General features: G+C 61.8%; 1 protein-coding gene across 1 annotated transcript in view; it reads right to left on the bottom strand.

The window, feature by feature from the left end:
* Positions 1–15,485, bottom strand: part of Tafa5 (TAFA chemokine like family member 5) — a 205,793-nt gene that overhangs the window by 65,103 nt on the left and 125,205 nt on the right. The window contains exon 2 of the mRNA XM_027954649.3: positions 9,906–10,055. Within this exon, the coding sequence (XP_027810450.2) occupies positions 9,906–10,055 (150 nt within the window). The remainder of the gene's footprint in view (positions 1–9,905; positions 10,056–15,485) is intronic.

Genomic DNA, 15,485 nt, shown 5'->3' on the forward strand with positions numbered 1-15,485 from the left:
CACCCGCAGGGGGCCCTGTGGGCCTGAGGGACGGTAGGTGGACAGGACAGACTCGGCCTGCAGCTCTGCGGCACCCGGCAGGCCCTGCGCACCCTTCCCTGGGGAACTGGGGCAAGTGTCCCTGAAGAGGGCAGACCCATCAGCTCTCAGTTTCCTTAACGATTTAAAGAGAATTTCCTTCAAGATCTTTTTTAAAGCTATTTCTTCTTGCTAATGGTGATGATTCCCAGAGGCTGGTTAAGGTGGAACAAAGAAGGGGGTGGCATTAGCACAGAGGGCACTGGACACGTCAAGTGTCATCAAGGACCTGACGGACACTGCTCAGACGCAAGACCTATGGCAGCCCCGTCCTTCCCACTGTGACCAGCTGGACCCACAGGTCCAACAGCTCTGCTCACCGTCACATCTCCCTGAAAGCCTGCTCCATCCAGACATCCGAGAGGTGCATGCATCACGCGGACGTCCTCGGAGCGCCTGTCGCTCCCAGACAATAGGCTCCACGCTGGAGGTGCTGGGTGAAGAGGACCACCCTGGTCAGACTCTAGGGCTCGGGGGGAGGGGGGAGAGGGGATGCCCCAGGGATGAAGTGTACCATGAGACTGGACAGAAACACACACAAAACAGGGGAGGGCTGAAGAACTGTCCGGGGCTGGGACGGGCTCCAGGCCGAGGCTCAGCCTCAGCTCCGCTCCACGGATGTCGGGGTACAGCTCTTGAATTCACTGCAGAGTATCTATTGCTTTTGGTGCTATAGTAAATGGAATTGCTAAGTGATGTCTTCCAGACACCACTGTCCATGACCACCCTAGATCCTGGAACCTGCTGAATGTGCTCAGCCCTGAAGGCTCGGGGTGGGTGTCTGTGAACACAGACAGCTGTGCTTGTTGCATTCCAGTTGAGAGGACTCTCATCTCTGCGTCTCGCCCTGAACCTCCGGGACTCTACATCAGACGACAGTGGTGAGGGGGTGTCGGTGTGGCTCTCCCCCAGGGGCTCCTGGGGGAGGTGATGCACGCACGTCCGAGGAGAGATGATGGGTTATGAGAGCCGGGACTTCACCAGCAGATCAACCCTATGCAGCGGGCTTAGGATGGCTTAATGATTTGAAAGGACTAGCAGGTGGGCACCAGGCCGGTGGGGCAGCTGGAGGAAGTAGGTCACTGGGGTCATTCCCTGGGGGTTGTCTTGCCCTGGCTCCTTTCCCTCAGGCTCTCTCTGCTTCCTGGCTGCCAGGAGCTGACGGCTTCCTCCACCACGCCCTTCCACCAGGATGTCCTGCCTCACCTCAGGCCCGAGCAGAGGACCGGGCCTCTGAAGATCTGAGACAAAATCACCTCCTCCCATGTGTTCCCTCAGGTATTTGGGGCCCGGTGACGGAAAGCGGGCTGATGGAGGACGTCCTGCCTTGCTCCTGATCCCCGGGCCCCACAGCCAGTCTTCCACCCCGCACCTGGTGCCGCTGCGGTGTTTGCAGATGCCCTCAGTCACCCGGTGGACACTTCCTTGACCCTCGCTGATGGACAGCTTTCACAGGAGAGGCTGCTGAGTGTGCCAAAGGTACGTGTGCATCTGCTGGTGGGATGATCGTGCACGCAGATTACCAAGGTTTTTGTTTGGTTTTGTGTTGCTTTGCGGCGCTGGGGGACGGAACCCCGGGCCTCACACTGACTGGGCTCTACCCAGAGTCCGTCTGCGTCTTGCCAGCAGTATGTAGTACACTGACTCATCTTCCTGCTGAACCAAGCTGCATCCTTGAGATGAACTCCCAGAGGCACCGGTTGGGGTCCCCGGTGTGATCCAGCTCGCTATTTGGGGAGCGCTGGGCCTCCACACCTGGGACCTGCCGTTCCCTCACCATGTGCTTGCTGAGGCTCCGGGCTTGGGGAAGTGCTGGTCTTGTAGTGAGAGCACTGCTCTCCAGGTTTTGAAGAGCCTGAGAAGGATCCGTGTGGATTCTTTAAATGTTTAGTGTGACTCGCTGGCGAAGCCATCTGGTCCCTGGGGAGCTCTGGTTACTAATTCAGTGATTTTCCTGCTCTAGTTCCACCAGCTTCTATTTCTTCTTGAGTCAGTTTTGGAGGTTCTGTCTCTCCAGGAACGGGCCCACCTCCTCGACGTCATCCGACGTGTCGGCAGGCAGTTGCTGCAGTTTTCCTTCTAGTCCTCTTGACGGCAGTGGGCGGTCTTGCTCCCTCCTCTTCCTGATTTCATAACCCGGCTCCGTCTTCCCTCTCTCCGGGCCCCGGCTTTCATTCCAGCTAACGGGCTGCCACCACACTCACCTCTGAATCAACCGACCTGGTGGAGGTGACGCTCGCTCTTCTCCTGTTCTCGACTCCACGGACCTCCGTCCTGAACTCCGTGGTTTTCCTTCTTTGGCTTCCCCCTCCTGGTGCGTTCAGAGGGCACCTTTCTCTTACTCACTTATTTACAGGAAGGTCTGTGTAATTAATTTTTAATATTGGCTGTGTTTACCAGTCAGCTCACAGATCCCGGCCAGCACGTGGCTCTCAGCAGCTGGTGTGAGGGCTACGGGGGGTCACGAGCGAGTCCCGCAGCCTTCAGAGAGTGTGGGGGACACCACGACGCGGCGGGTGCTTGGCTGCAGGGAGCCCTGCCTGACGCACACCACGCCACTGCTTCACCACGGCCCCGGAGAGCCCAGGGACTCGGCCGAGGCCACACAGCCACCCAAACTGCTCGGCAACCACCCCGGGAGCGCAGGCATCAAGCGAATCCCAGAGCAAGGCCAGCAGCGCCTTGGGGCGCGCCAGCAGGGCAGACACTTGCCGCTCTTGAAGGGCACTCGGCCATGGGAGGACTCAGTGTTCCCTCCCCTGGAGGGTGTGGCCCTCAGCAGACACTCAGCCTGGCTTCCCGGCCTCAGAACCGTGAAGAAGTGAGTTCCCATTCTGTCTAGATTGCCCAGGCTCAGATATTTTTTTTTTCTTTTTAAATCCGGGGAGATGCATAAACGAACCCAGGCAGAAATATACAGAATAGCACTCTGTTCTCTAAGTACAAACACGTAACAGAGAGGGGCCTCCGGCCACTGTGTCCTGCTGCCCTGCAGGGGCCACCTGCTCTCAGGAAGCAGCAGAGGGTCAGGTTGGTGCAGGCCGGGCGTCACCACTCACTCACACCGGGAATCTGGGGTGACAACAGGTAGAACCAGCCCTCCCTGTGCACCGTGCCCAGGCCTCCAGGGCGCTGTCCTAGGCTCTGGTGCCCTCTGTACAGCCAAGGCAGGTGCTCACACTGCGGGCTGGGCCTGGCCCTCCGCCCCAGGGGCTGCGCCTCGCAGCTCTCCTGCTGCACCAGGCTGTGGGGAGGAGCGGGTGTTCCCGTGGCTGCGCCAGGCTGTGTTTGGCCCTGCCGAGAGCTCAGAACAGGTCACCCTGACACCGAAACTCCTCCAACCCTGCCCACTCCTTTCCCTCCCACCAGGCAGTCACTGGCGTTCACTAAGGTCCCAGCCAGCCCCCAAGCGGCAGAATTTCCACACTAATACACCCATCCAAATTCGCTGGAGCCATCAGGGTGTCAGGGAGGGAGGCGGGCCCAGGGAACCTCATGTGGAAGAAGGACAAGGGGGGCAGCCTGGGGCCACCTGCCCAGGACCGCTGAAGGACAGCAGGCGTGGCTGGAGCCGCAGACCTGGCCCAGAGCAGCACACACTGACCAGGTTAGGTGCCGAAGGCTTGAGAGACAGAAAGGACACTGGAGGCCATCTTCCCTGGGGCTCCCAGAGAGCCAACGGCCTGCTCAAGGCCAGCCACCTCAGGAGGTGACCCTCTTTCTTTGGGAGGCCACTGAGTAAGAACAGAGGTGGACAGCACAGGGACCCTGTGTTCCAAGGCCCCTGGGAAGGCACCTTACTCCTGGGAGGAAGGGACCTGTGCCAGGCGATCGCCGGCCGCCTTCCAGGGTCCCCAGGCCCCAGGTGACGGCCATGTGGAGAACCAAGCCCTTGTCTGCTCCGCTGTCCCAGGCTGCTCCCCGCAGCACCCAGAGAGTGAGCGAGTCACCCACAGCCCCAGCGGCCTCTCACCTCACCAAACATCAAGGAGCCACCGGTGGTTTCCAGCCAGACCTGGAAGGAGCCGAGGAAGGCGTTGACAGAGTGACCGTCCCCTCCAGTAGGTGAACTCTGAGGAAGCAAAGGGACTGGCACCCCTGAGGCCGCAGCCAGCTCTGGGCAGGCCGCAGGGCTCCTCCAGAGTCCGCCAGAGACACAGTGCTGGGCTGCCGGAGGCACCGTGGGCTGGTGCCAGCAGTTGCCACCTGCCGTGGCGGGCTGCTCGGTGGGGTGATGCGAAGGTGCATCCTGTGGAACCGGGTGCTCCGCACACGCCAGCACCTCCCTACCGGCCGCTCACTGCGAAGGGGTGCGATGCAGGAGCATTTCCAGCTCCATCTGGATCGGGCGATTGCAGAAATGACGGATGTGCTTGGAAGGCAGAGGCGCCAACAGCCTCCAGGCACCTCCAGTTTCCGAGAGTTTACGACACACGCCTCTCCCAGGCGCAGATTCAGGAGCAGAAAGGCTTCAGCGGCACAGAATGTGCAAACTGACTGTCGACGTTGGCTGCCGGCCGCCCCTGCCAAGCCCAGGCGCCCTCGTCGGCTCGCACTGGCACGGGGGGCCCACGTGCTGCAGACCAGGAACCCACGCAGGGTGGGCTCGAGGGCCTCCAGACCCATGACCTGGCTGGGGACCCGACCACAACAGACAGAAGGCCACATGGGTGTCACCTGAAAGACCGTCAGCAGCCTGGCCCACCTTCTCCAAAATGCCACCGTTGTGGGGTAGCATGCAGGGCCTCTGCACCTCTCCTGAACCTGCCCTGCAGTGGCCTGGGGTGACCACTGTCGAGGCTGATTGCTGACGGCTCAGCTTTAGGGCCTCTTCATGGCTGTGAACAAGCCCTGAAGCCCCTGCCTCTCACTCCCCACCCTGTCCCCCCAGCACACAGCCTCGACCCACCTGTCTCTGGAATGGCCTGTCCTGGCATCTCACGTCCAGAGAATCACATGTGGCCCTGGGCTCTGGCTCCTTTTTCTTAGCACCCTGTTGCCAAGGTCCACCACATTGCAGCATGGCTGGGTGCTGCCCATTAGTGGACAGGCCACCTTCTGTTACCCACGGGTGCACTGGTGCTGCTTGGGTTGGTTCCACTCTTGGTGACCGTGGTTAATGAGCATGTGTGTTCACACCTCTGTGTGGATTTTCCTGACCTCCCTAGTGGAATGACTGGAGGCACGGAGGATGCCAGTCACCATGAGTCCCAGCTGACCTGCCTGCATCACTGCTCTTGTTTTTGGTGTCACATTGAGAATCCTTGGCCAGGCCCAAGCTTGTAAAGATTTACCCTTTGTTTATGTTTTTCCTAAAAGTTTAGTAGAGTTGACCCTCGACATCCCGGGCTCCAATCCGTTCTGACGTGACCTTTGCACGCCGTGTGAGCAGGGTCCGCTCGGTTCCCCTGCGTGTGGACAGCGGGCTGCCCGCTGCCAGCTGTGGAAAAGACTGCTCCTTCCTTCCGAGTGTCTGGCGGGCGGGTGGAGAGTCGGCTTCCTGTGTAAGGGAGGGTCTATTTCTGTACTCCCGATTCCTCACATCTACTTCTGGACCAACTTTGTCCCTGAAAACGGGACCCCATGCTCACCCAGACCTGCAGCAGCTACGCACACACCCACATCCCTACAAGGACCCCTCCCCTCATTCCCCAGCATCCCCCAGCTGTCCCAGAGGTTGCCAGAGACACAGGTCCTTGTGGGAGCCGTGGGTGGTTGACCAGGTGGGGTATGGCCCGGGCCAGCTGACACAGGGTCTCATCTCGCCCACTGACAGCCTGAGGATGCAAAGCTGTTATCCCACCTGCTAGACAGACCAGGGCACTGCCCATGGCACCGGCAGGTGAGCGGCCGGAGCCGTGGCTCTGGACTTGAACTCTGGACCACCGTGCCTCCCAGCTCACCAGGAGGGCAATGTCTGCTTTGGGTTTCAAGCCCCATGATCATCTAGGCAGGTGACACCGGTCAGTCATGTCAGCAGCCAGGTCCTGCCGGGTCTTCCACCAGCCTCCTGGGTGGAGACCCTCTGGCTGCACAGCAGAGAGCTCTAACTTCCCCGCACCGCCTATAGTCCTGGGCGTCCTCCAGCCCCGGGGCCAGCTGCAGCCCTCCTGACAGGTCCGTGCGATGCCCCAAACCCAGCCTGCCCTCCTCCCACAAGGCTCCCAGGGAAAGCTGCCTGTGCCCTGTGCCTGGAGCCCCCCAGTTGCCTCCTTTGTGACCCTCCGTGGCCCTGGGAAGTACTGCTTCAAAACCCACCAGCTCTGCTCCCTGTACCCCACCTGGCGCCAGGCTGCCAACCTGATTTCTCCCAGAGGATTTTCACAAAAGCCCTGCTTACAGGAGGGAGCCCCTCTGTGAACAGGCACTGCTTCTGCAAGAGAGTCAGCGGGCACCGTGTGCCCTGCCGGCACCAGCAAGGACCTCTGCACTGGACACAGGAGCGCTCAGGACCACGCATGCTCCTGCTGATGGGACAGGGGACTCAGCAGGGGCAGCCTCCACCCGCCTGCCATGGTGCCCTGCCCAGAAGGCAGCCCCCAGGGGAGTTCTGTTTGCTGATGTTAGTGAGGGTGGGCAGCCCTGCAGCAAGGGACCAGTTTGCTCTCACGTCCCTTTCCCTGACAGCTCCGTAAGTTGGAGCGATTCTCAGGCAGGTACACAGGGTCACAGTGCTGGGGACTGGCTCACCGGAAATGCTTCCACTCACAGACTAGGCCAGGGAGGCCGAAGGCCTAAGGTCCCCTCCATTGCAGTCCCCTCCCTCCGCAGAGGGAAGCTCTTCTGGCCAGCTCCTCGTCACCCCCTCAACACCACTGAAAAACTCCCCTGGGCTGCAGCTGCGCGAGGGCAGGCAGCGAGTGCCTCGGCTCCCTTGGCCGCAGCCCCCAGGGCTCTGCAGACTGGGCATTCGGAGAGCCCAGCTCCCAGACAGCCCCCGCACCCAGGAGCACAGTCCTTATCCAAACGAGCAGATTTATAAACAACTGGAAACCCAACTAGGAGGAAGCGCACAGGTGCAGAGACGCAGCGCTGCCCAGCAGCCCCTGCTCCTGGGTCCGCAGGAGCCACCCCGGGAGAAGCCCTGATTGCATCCAGCTCCACCAGACCAACGAGGCCCGAGTTTCCTTCGGCAGACTCAGTCGCACGCAAAGAAACTGATTATGCACGCGGAGCGAGGAAAGAGAAAAGCAAAAATTAAATTAGATGGCAGCCTGGAAATGCCCACTGTGCAGAAAACGCCGGCTAACTAATTTGTTTGGCCTCCCTGGAAAGTGGCGAGGGTTTAATTTGGGTCTCTGGGACCCAGCTCCTGAGGCACTGGGAGGCTCCTGGGGAGAGGGACGGACGTGGACACGGTTTCAGATGAGCAGACCCAGATTCAATTAGTAATCAATCCTGACGCCCGTCTCCCCACAGGCCCACGGAGGTAATGAGGGCGGGGGAAGAACCGAGCTGTGAGCGCCTCGTCTCCTCTCACTCCATCCTGGGAAGAATCAATCAATGTCAGCCAAGAAGGCCTCCTCGCCACCACGTGTCACGGGTTCCAATCACGGAAGCCAGAGAGCGCAGGGCGCAGCGAGAGCCCACTCAGCTCACTGCCAGCAAGATGGCGGCCCCTTGGGGAAGTAGGCTGGGCAGGCCAAGTGCCAGGATCCAGGTTTTTTACTAGGTCATCTGGTGTGGACATGAACTGACACGGCTCAGTGAGGCCAGGGACGCTGGCCTCAGGTCCTGCCGATGTGCCGCCGCATCACTTCACACTGGCCAACAGGCTCAGCCTCAGAGTGCCCTCCACACACCCCAGGGCCTCTCTGGGCTGGAAGCAGAAATGTGGGTGGCCATGGGGTCCAGGGACAGCAGAAGGAGGTCGGTGAGCCCAGGGAACCCCATAGGATACTTCGTCCTGGGCCCCTGGAGTCTCCAGGTGAGGACACCACTAGCCAGACCTGTGCAGCCCCTCAGCCCAGAAGCCGCACTGGGTAGTATCTAAGGCCTGAATGGGCCGAGGCCTGGCTGGGCCTGCTCCCTCGAGCTCCCTCCCTTCTGACAGGTGTCCAGTGGGGCTGGAACTCCCTGCCTCAGTCCAGGCCAGACTCACCCTATGAGAGACACTGGAAGGGTGTCTGGGGATCCAGTCAGCCCCAGCCTCCTGCTCATGGGCTCTGCTGGCCCCTTCCTGGAGGGCCCTCCCTAGCTGGGGAGACGGGTGGTCACAGTGGACACTGCTTGGCTGGTTGGGATACCCTCCCGTGTTGTGATGGCATCTGATCCCAAGGCAGCCCGTCCACCCCTCGGAGCCCCGGTCTGCTGCCTTTCTGCATTTCTAAGCACAGTGCACAGACCCGACCTGCTCCCACACACAGACCTGGGGCACAGGAGAGCTGTGCCCCGCGGCTCCCAGGCAGAAGTGGCAGAATCTGAGCCGGGGGCCCAAATCCTGTGCACAGACTGAGGGGGAAGAGAGAACTGACCCAGACCAGAAAGACCAGGCCACGTCAGCCGAGTGACCGGCAGGAACTCTCACCTCCCTGGGCCTCTTTCCAGCATGGCATGACAGCAGCGGCTGCCCCGGAGGCTACCTTAGGCCTCGACAGGCCCCACCCCACGGTAGTGGGGGTGCCAGGCCCACCCCCTCTGCCCAGCCCTGGCCACACAGGGCCTCCTGCTGGCCCAGCCACACACCCCACCTGGACCCCAGCCCCAGGCCTGGGCTCTCGGGAATCCAGCAGCCCAAGTCCACAGTCACCATCTGGGCCTCCTGGCTCCTCTGCACTCTAGGAGGTGGCCTCACAGCCCTACCCACAGGGGACTCTGTCCTCCTGTCCCCAGGCCCACCCTATCTGACCCCTTTCCTGGGCTGTGGTCATGATTCTGTGCCTGGAACCAAGGCCCCTCCACAGCTCCAAAGTGGGGCCACTCCCTCAAGGTCACCTGGACTGACTCAGCTATTGCTGGCCAGGCCCACACCCATGCCACAGGAGGTGACCCTGGTGGGTTCCAACCTGGCTCAGGTGCCTGGCTTCTACCCCCCCTGGTCTTACCCAGCAGGTGTTGACAATAGTCCCCCACTTCTGACCTCTGTGGCCAGGTGGAGGTCCTGACTGTGGGGCTCCCAGGTCTCATGATGAACCACGGGCTGCCTGCCCCAAACCAAGTCTCCCACAGTGACCCACAGTGACCTCCCCCACCACTGGCCAGATAGCATATCCAAGCCACCAGAGCAGCCACAGGGTCCCTCCTCCCCCTAAAGCCCACCTGTGGTTCTGTTCACAGAGATCTCTCAGGGTGCCCCTCCCTGCCCAGCACCCCACGGAGCATCAGTTCAGGGAGGATTAGAACGGGGTGCATCTCACAGGTGGCTGAACTGCAGGGGTGTCTCAGGAGGCCACGGCCACTCAACTGCAGAGCCCATGGGGAGGTGCTCTGCTCCTCCACCAAGTCCAGCTCACGGAGCTGGATCCCAGCCAGAACCAGAGGCCAGGGCTCCGCGTGCTCTCTCAGCCGCGGCCAGAGCCACATGTGTGCAGATGCAGTGGGCGTCCAGCAGACTGTGCCATCTGGCCCACAACCACGTGCCACTTAGACCACCCCCACCGTCCTTCCCTCTCCTGTGGCAACACCGAGGGCCCGGAGACTTGGGTCCCTGCCACCCGCAGCCCTCAGGAAGCACACAGCGAGCGGCCCACAGTGCAGTCATGCTAGAGGTCAGCCAGAGTCAGCCCGGTGCACATCCCACAGCAGGCTCAGCAGGGCCACACCTGGCTCCCACCATGGCCCTGGGAGACGCTGTGCACAGCACCCGGAGGTGCTGCCTGGCTGCTTACCATCCACACAGGCGGGCCGCGCTCTCGTGGTGCCTGCGATTTGCCCCTTTCTGCATGCGCAGCGAGCCGTCTGCCGGGCGATCGTCCTCCGTGGCTGGCTGCTGTCCCGGTCCAGGGTCACAATCTCACAGGTGCCAGCGGCCAGCTGACCTGCAAGAGAGAAGGAGTTGTGAGGTGAATGGCCACAGCCTGGAGGCCCACACAGTGCCCACCCATAGAGAAGACCACCATGGCCTGCCAGGGCTCTGGGCAGGAGACCTGGCTCCAAGGGGACATCTAAAACACTGTGAAGGACACCCGGAGAGCGCGACGGCATCCAGGCCTGGGCCACCCCAGCCTGTGCTCTGCATGCGCCCTGGTTTTCAGGCAGCTCTGCCACAGCAGACAGGAAATTAAACCTGGCCCTGTCTCAGCCACGCCGGAAATGAAAGGGCCAAGTCGGGAGGAAGCAGCTGCCTCCCCACCCCAACACACACGCAGCGTTGGACAGAAGGGACTCCAACTGCAGAGCGGAGGGCCTTGAAACCAAGCCAGTGCCTCCATCTCTGTCCCCAGGTGCCAGCACGCCACCCTCAAGACGTGACACCTTAGGGTCAGAAAGCAGGTCAGACACCCTCAGGTGTGCTAAAGCCTGTGTGAGTGGTCACACTGCCAGGCAGGAGCCACCACCCTACCTGGGTGCACACCGGAGGGCAGGGAGCCCAGCTGTGCCATCTGTGCCAGGAGGTCGGGGTTCCGCTGCCTTCCCAAAGGCCTGTGCAAGTCCACACATATGCGCACACGTCACGTGTCACAGACCCACAGCCACACACAGATGAGGACACAACACACCACGCCCTGGTAGGTGGACGCAGAGCAGGCCACAGAGTGCACACCAGCATGACACACACAGGCTCACGAGCCACACTGACGCCTGCAGGGACACCCAGGCACCTCCAGGCAGGCGTGGCCCTGAGCCCAGTCCAACCTAGGGACACGTACCCTGCAATGGCACCTACTCCAGTTGCTTTCTGCATCCTGCACTTATCTCCTGAGCCCCAGGGACACACGTCTCTCTGAGGGCTGAGGCAGATGTCTCAAGAGAGGGAAGGCAGCCGCCAGGGACTTCCAAGGGGAAGTTAGGTCCTCTCTGCCTGTAAAGTTGTAGCCCGGCCACCAGCAGCAAGCCCTGAAGTGACACACTAGCCACCAAAGGCAGCGCAGCGCTCGACGCAGGCTGTCAGATGGGAACTGGCCACCTCCTGGGAGCACGGGGTGACCCTCGCCCAGCTGGCGCCCTCCCCACACAGCTCTGTGGCCCTCACCAGATGCCCACGCCCTGTGCCCACGTATGGCCCACAGCAGGTGGCCTGGCTCTCACCCACCAGCACACAGTGATCCCGCTGCTCTGAGCCCTCTTGCAGCCAAGCCCACGGCCTCTGCCTGGGGAGACAGCACCTTGCAGATGCCTGCGCGGAATCCCAGCCACCCAGGTGAGCGCTTCACAGGGGACACAGGCAGAGGCTCAGAGTATCACAACCACGTGGAGCTGACCCCAGGAGGGACGGCGCAGATGCAGGCAGGACGAGGGGGCAGAACAGCAGTGGTCCCCACTGTTCCGGTGGTTGGTCTGCAGACCAGGGAGCCATCCTCACCACACAGCTCCTCCGGTGCCGTCATGCAGACGCTCGCTCCTGCCACACTGTACCCACCTTGCCGTCACCCTCAGGGTCCCCAGTCCAGCCCAGGCCAGGGCCAGAGCAGGCATCAGTCATGCCAATGGGCTGCAGTGGGCAGGGCCCCAACAGCCCAACCTGCTCAGGGAACCCTGGACCCCAGGAAGTGTCTGAGTCTAGGTATCACCCAGGAGGCACAGGGGCATCTACAGGGTATGCCAGACAGGCCACCCAGCCTGGTCTGCCCACAGTGCAGGGCAGGACTTGGGGGAGCTGTCCAAGGTGGCCGGACGCAGCTGTCTGGAGCCGGGCAGGGTGCTGACGAGTCACGCACAGCTGGCGCACGAGGCTCAGGAGGCTGGGAGGCATGCACACATCCAGGTGTCCCCAGGACTGTGAGCCACCGACGCTGCACTGCTGGGCCCGCTGGTGACAGCAGAAGCCCAGGCCCTGGCCACAGCGCCTCCCTGCAGGCTGCGGATTCTAACTCACACTATCAGTCATGAAATCGCACCCTGCCTTAAAAAGCAGACGGAATAAACAACAAACATATAAATCAGCGAGAAGACGATGCAGCTCACAGGAGGGGGACGATGGGACGCTCCCCGGAGCAGCAGGTAGCGCCTGCCAGGTGCCTGCGGTGAGCAGGGTCTGGGCAGAGCAGCCCAACCGCAGCACACACCATCCACGGGACGTACCCCTGCGCCCACCGCTGCGTTCCCCAGACGGCAGCCACGTGGGCTCTGTCCCCAACTGCCCGTTTAAGCTCTGCAGGTCTGTTCAGGACTGCCCTGCTCCTCCTGCCCACCTTGACCCCAGACACTGCGTGATGGCCAGCTGCCTCCTCAGGCAGAGCCTGGCCTGGGCAGTTCTCTGGAGCTGTCTACCTGTGGGACTGGTCAGACTAAGGCTCGGGAACAGGACTGGGGAACCACTAAGCTGAGCAGACCCTGCCCCTTGCCCCTGCCGCGGACCTGGCCACTAACTACACACCCCCTGCCCCTGGGCCTGCACATCAGTGGCCAGCAAGTCACCCTTGTCAGTCACCTGTGCAAGCCAATGGCCCTCCAAAGCCTGCCCCCTCCTCTGGGGGACCTCAGGGCAGCCGTCAGGCAGCAGCCACCAACCTGGGCCCTTGTCCCTCAGGAGCTGTGGTGGTAAGAGTGGCCTGTGGACAGGTGGTCCCCTGCCCTGGGTCCCCACTGCCAGTGTCCTAGGGGAGGTACCAGGACAGGATGCCAATTTACTTGCCACACAGTGCCACAGACCTGGTGGCTCCAAGGACAGACAGCATTTCCTGTGGTCACTCTGAAAGCAGAGGCCGTGTCCTCTGACAGGCCCCAGCGCTGCCCACTGTCTCGGGGCCCTTCGTCCACTATGCTTCTGCCAGGCTGTCCTTCACCACAGGGCCTTCTCCAGGGGTCCCTCTTCCTACACGACAGCAGTCCTATTGGATCAAGGCCCACCGAGGGGCTTCACTATAACTGGCCACATCAGCCCAGACCCTGCTCCCCAGTTAGGCCACTTTGGGCCCTGAGTCAACATGTGCCCCTATCAACCCATGGCAGATCAAAATCGGTTGAAAATGGGAGGCTTCCATCTTGCACGGGCCTGGAATCCACCTGTGGAGCGTGTACTCTGCCTGAGGGACCCGGAGCGTCCTAGGTGTTTGACAGGCAGCTCATGAGGGGCCTGGGACTCATCCCGAGCTCCTGGAAGAGCCCTGCAGCTGCCCTGGCCACCCTCTCCCAGGTCTCCTGCCCTGGCAGCCCCTCCTCCAGGGAGCTGCATGTCCACCCTCTGACCCCATGGTCTCCGCCTACTGCACGGTGACATCCTCCAGGGCTAGGCTGGGCTGCCCTTGGGATGACTGCGACTGACCCAAGAGGACTGGAGGGACAAACACTGAGCCCGCCACCATCCCTGGGGCCTCACTGAGCCATCCCTGGATTCAGCCCTCGATGGCCATGACCCAGTGCTGACAGAGTGGGCCTCCGGCAGGGCTGCTGGGGAAGGGATCATGCTCTGGGGACAAAGGCCAGGCCGGGCATGGGCAGGTGGCCTAGAGCAAAGGCACGACAAACCCCCAGGCATCTGGGCTCAGGGGCAGCAGCTGTCCTGACGCTGAGGGGCCTCACAGGAGGCCAAACCCAATGGTGCTGTGACCACAGGAGCACGGCGCAGGGTCAAGACACAGCAAATCCAGAGCATCTGCCATCCACAGGCACCCAGAGGGCCACACTCCAGGTGGCTGCTGGCACGTGGGAGTGTCAGGGTGAGGCCGTGGCCCCAGCCTGGGACAGACACACCCAGCCCGGCAGTTACCCTTGGTGACACCATGGCCCCAGCGTCAGATAGATGGACACAGCCTGCGCAGGGCAGAGTGACACCCGGCCCCAGCCTGAGATGGCCAGATGCCTCCCCGTAGGACAGACTGACCCACAGTGACACCCTGGCCCCAGAGGCAGACGGATGGATGTCCCCTCTCAGAGGGCAGAGTGACCCACAGTGACACCCTGGCCCCAGCATCAGATGGATGGATGTCTGCCCCCCCAAAAGGCCCTGGGGCACAGGCATCTCCACCTCTGCTATGTCCCACCCTGGCCGCCCCTGGGCTGCTGCGGAGCCGAGAGGAGGGTCCCTGTCCTCTGGAAGTCCCACCCAGGAGGCACCCTCCTTGGCAGCTCAAAGGAGCAGCCTCGCGAGTCAGAGAGTCGGGCTGGTCAGTGCCAGGCACTCAGGTGTGGACGGCGCCATTCATGCCCTTCATCAGCATGCAGGGACCGTGGCCACCTGCAGGCCCCAAGGCCACTCAGACGCCAGCACTGCCCTGCAGCACACGCTTAGCCTGGGCCGAGGCACAGCGGTATGATAAACAGACACGCTCCACGCCCCACCAGGCCACCGTCCCCAGGGAACGGCTGGTGTGCAGTCCACCACGGGCTGGAACCCCAGTGTGGGGGCCCCTCCTCACAAAGGGTAGTAGGGCCGGGGTCCTGGCTGGAGGGGTGATGGCTGTACCTCTATCCCCGTAGAAACACCTCACTGAGTTCACAACACACCCAGCAGGACACAACGGCTACCCCAGGCGAGGGATAGGCCACCATAGAGAGGTCTGCACATGAAACTCCCAGTTATACACAGCCTTGGGCACTACCTGGTGTCCAGGGTCTCAGGGGGCCATGTTGGGAAGAACAATCTGTGTCTGTGGGCACCAAGCCACTCTAGGCTCCCTCCTTGGCTGAGAGGCAGCACTGTCCAGGGAGATGACCAGGCCCTGCAACATCAGGCCAGATGGAGTGGATAGGCCTTTCAGAAGGCCCAGCAGTCCCAAGGTGAGGGCCACACCACCCAGGCCAGTCCAGTTTGTTGGAAGGACCAGAGAGTGTCCAGATGGCACATTGTGCCAACCCCCTTCCCAGGTCTGGGTGTGGGTGACAGGGCAGTCTCATCTGGGCAGAGTTCCAGTGGGCCTGGCCCAGGCCAAGGGCTCCAGATGGTCCAACAAAGGGTGTCCCTCCACAGCCAGCGCCCCATGCCTAGGGAGGAGGCCCTGAGGTCAGCCAGGAGCTGGGCCTAGCCCCCGGGGAGCATCCCTCCACCTGGGGACACGGAGGAGCCATTAATCCAGCGGGGCTGTGACATAAATCTGGGAGTGTGTCTGATATGATAGATGACAGAATAAAGATTCAAAATGACTTTGACAGGCACCGACGAGGAGATGGCATTTAACAATCATAAATGTCAGAGTGGTGTTCTGGTGAGGACGAAAACACGGCAGCAGAGCCCAGGGGCCAGGGAGGCCCGAAGGCCCAGTGGTCAGTGGCACAGGAGTGTCCAGGCGCCCGAGGCCAGTGAGGTCAGGGACTTACTGCCCGTGTTCGGGGCCCATGACAGACCCCGTGAGGTGGCACTGCTTTTTGGC

The sequence above is a fragment of the Marmota flaviventris genome, chromosome 3, assembly GCF_047511675.1.
Source record: "Marmota flaviventris isolate mMarFla1 chromosome 3, mMarFla1.hap1, whole genome shotgun sequence".
In the NCBI taxonomy this organism is placed as follows: domain Eukaryota; kingdom Metazoa; phylum Chordata; class Mammalia; order Rodentia; family Sciuridae; genus Marmota; species Marmota flaviventris.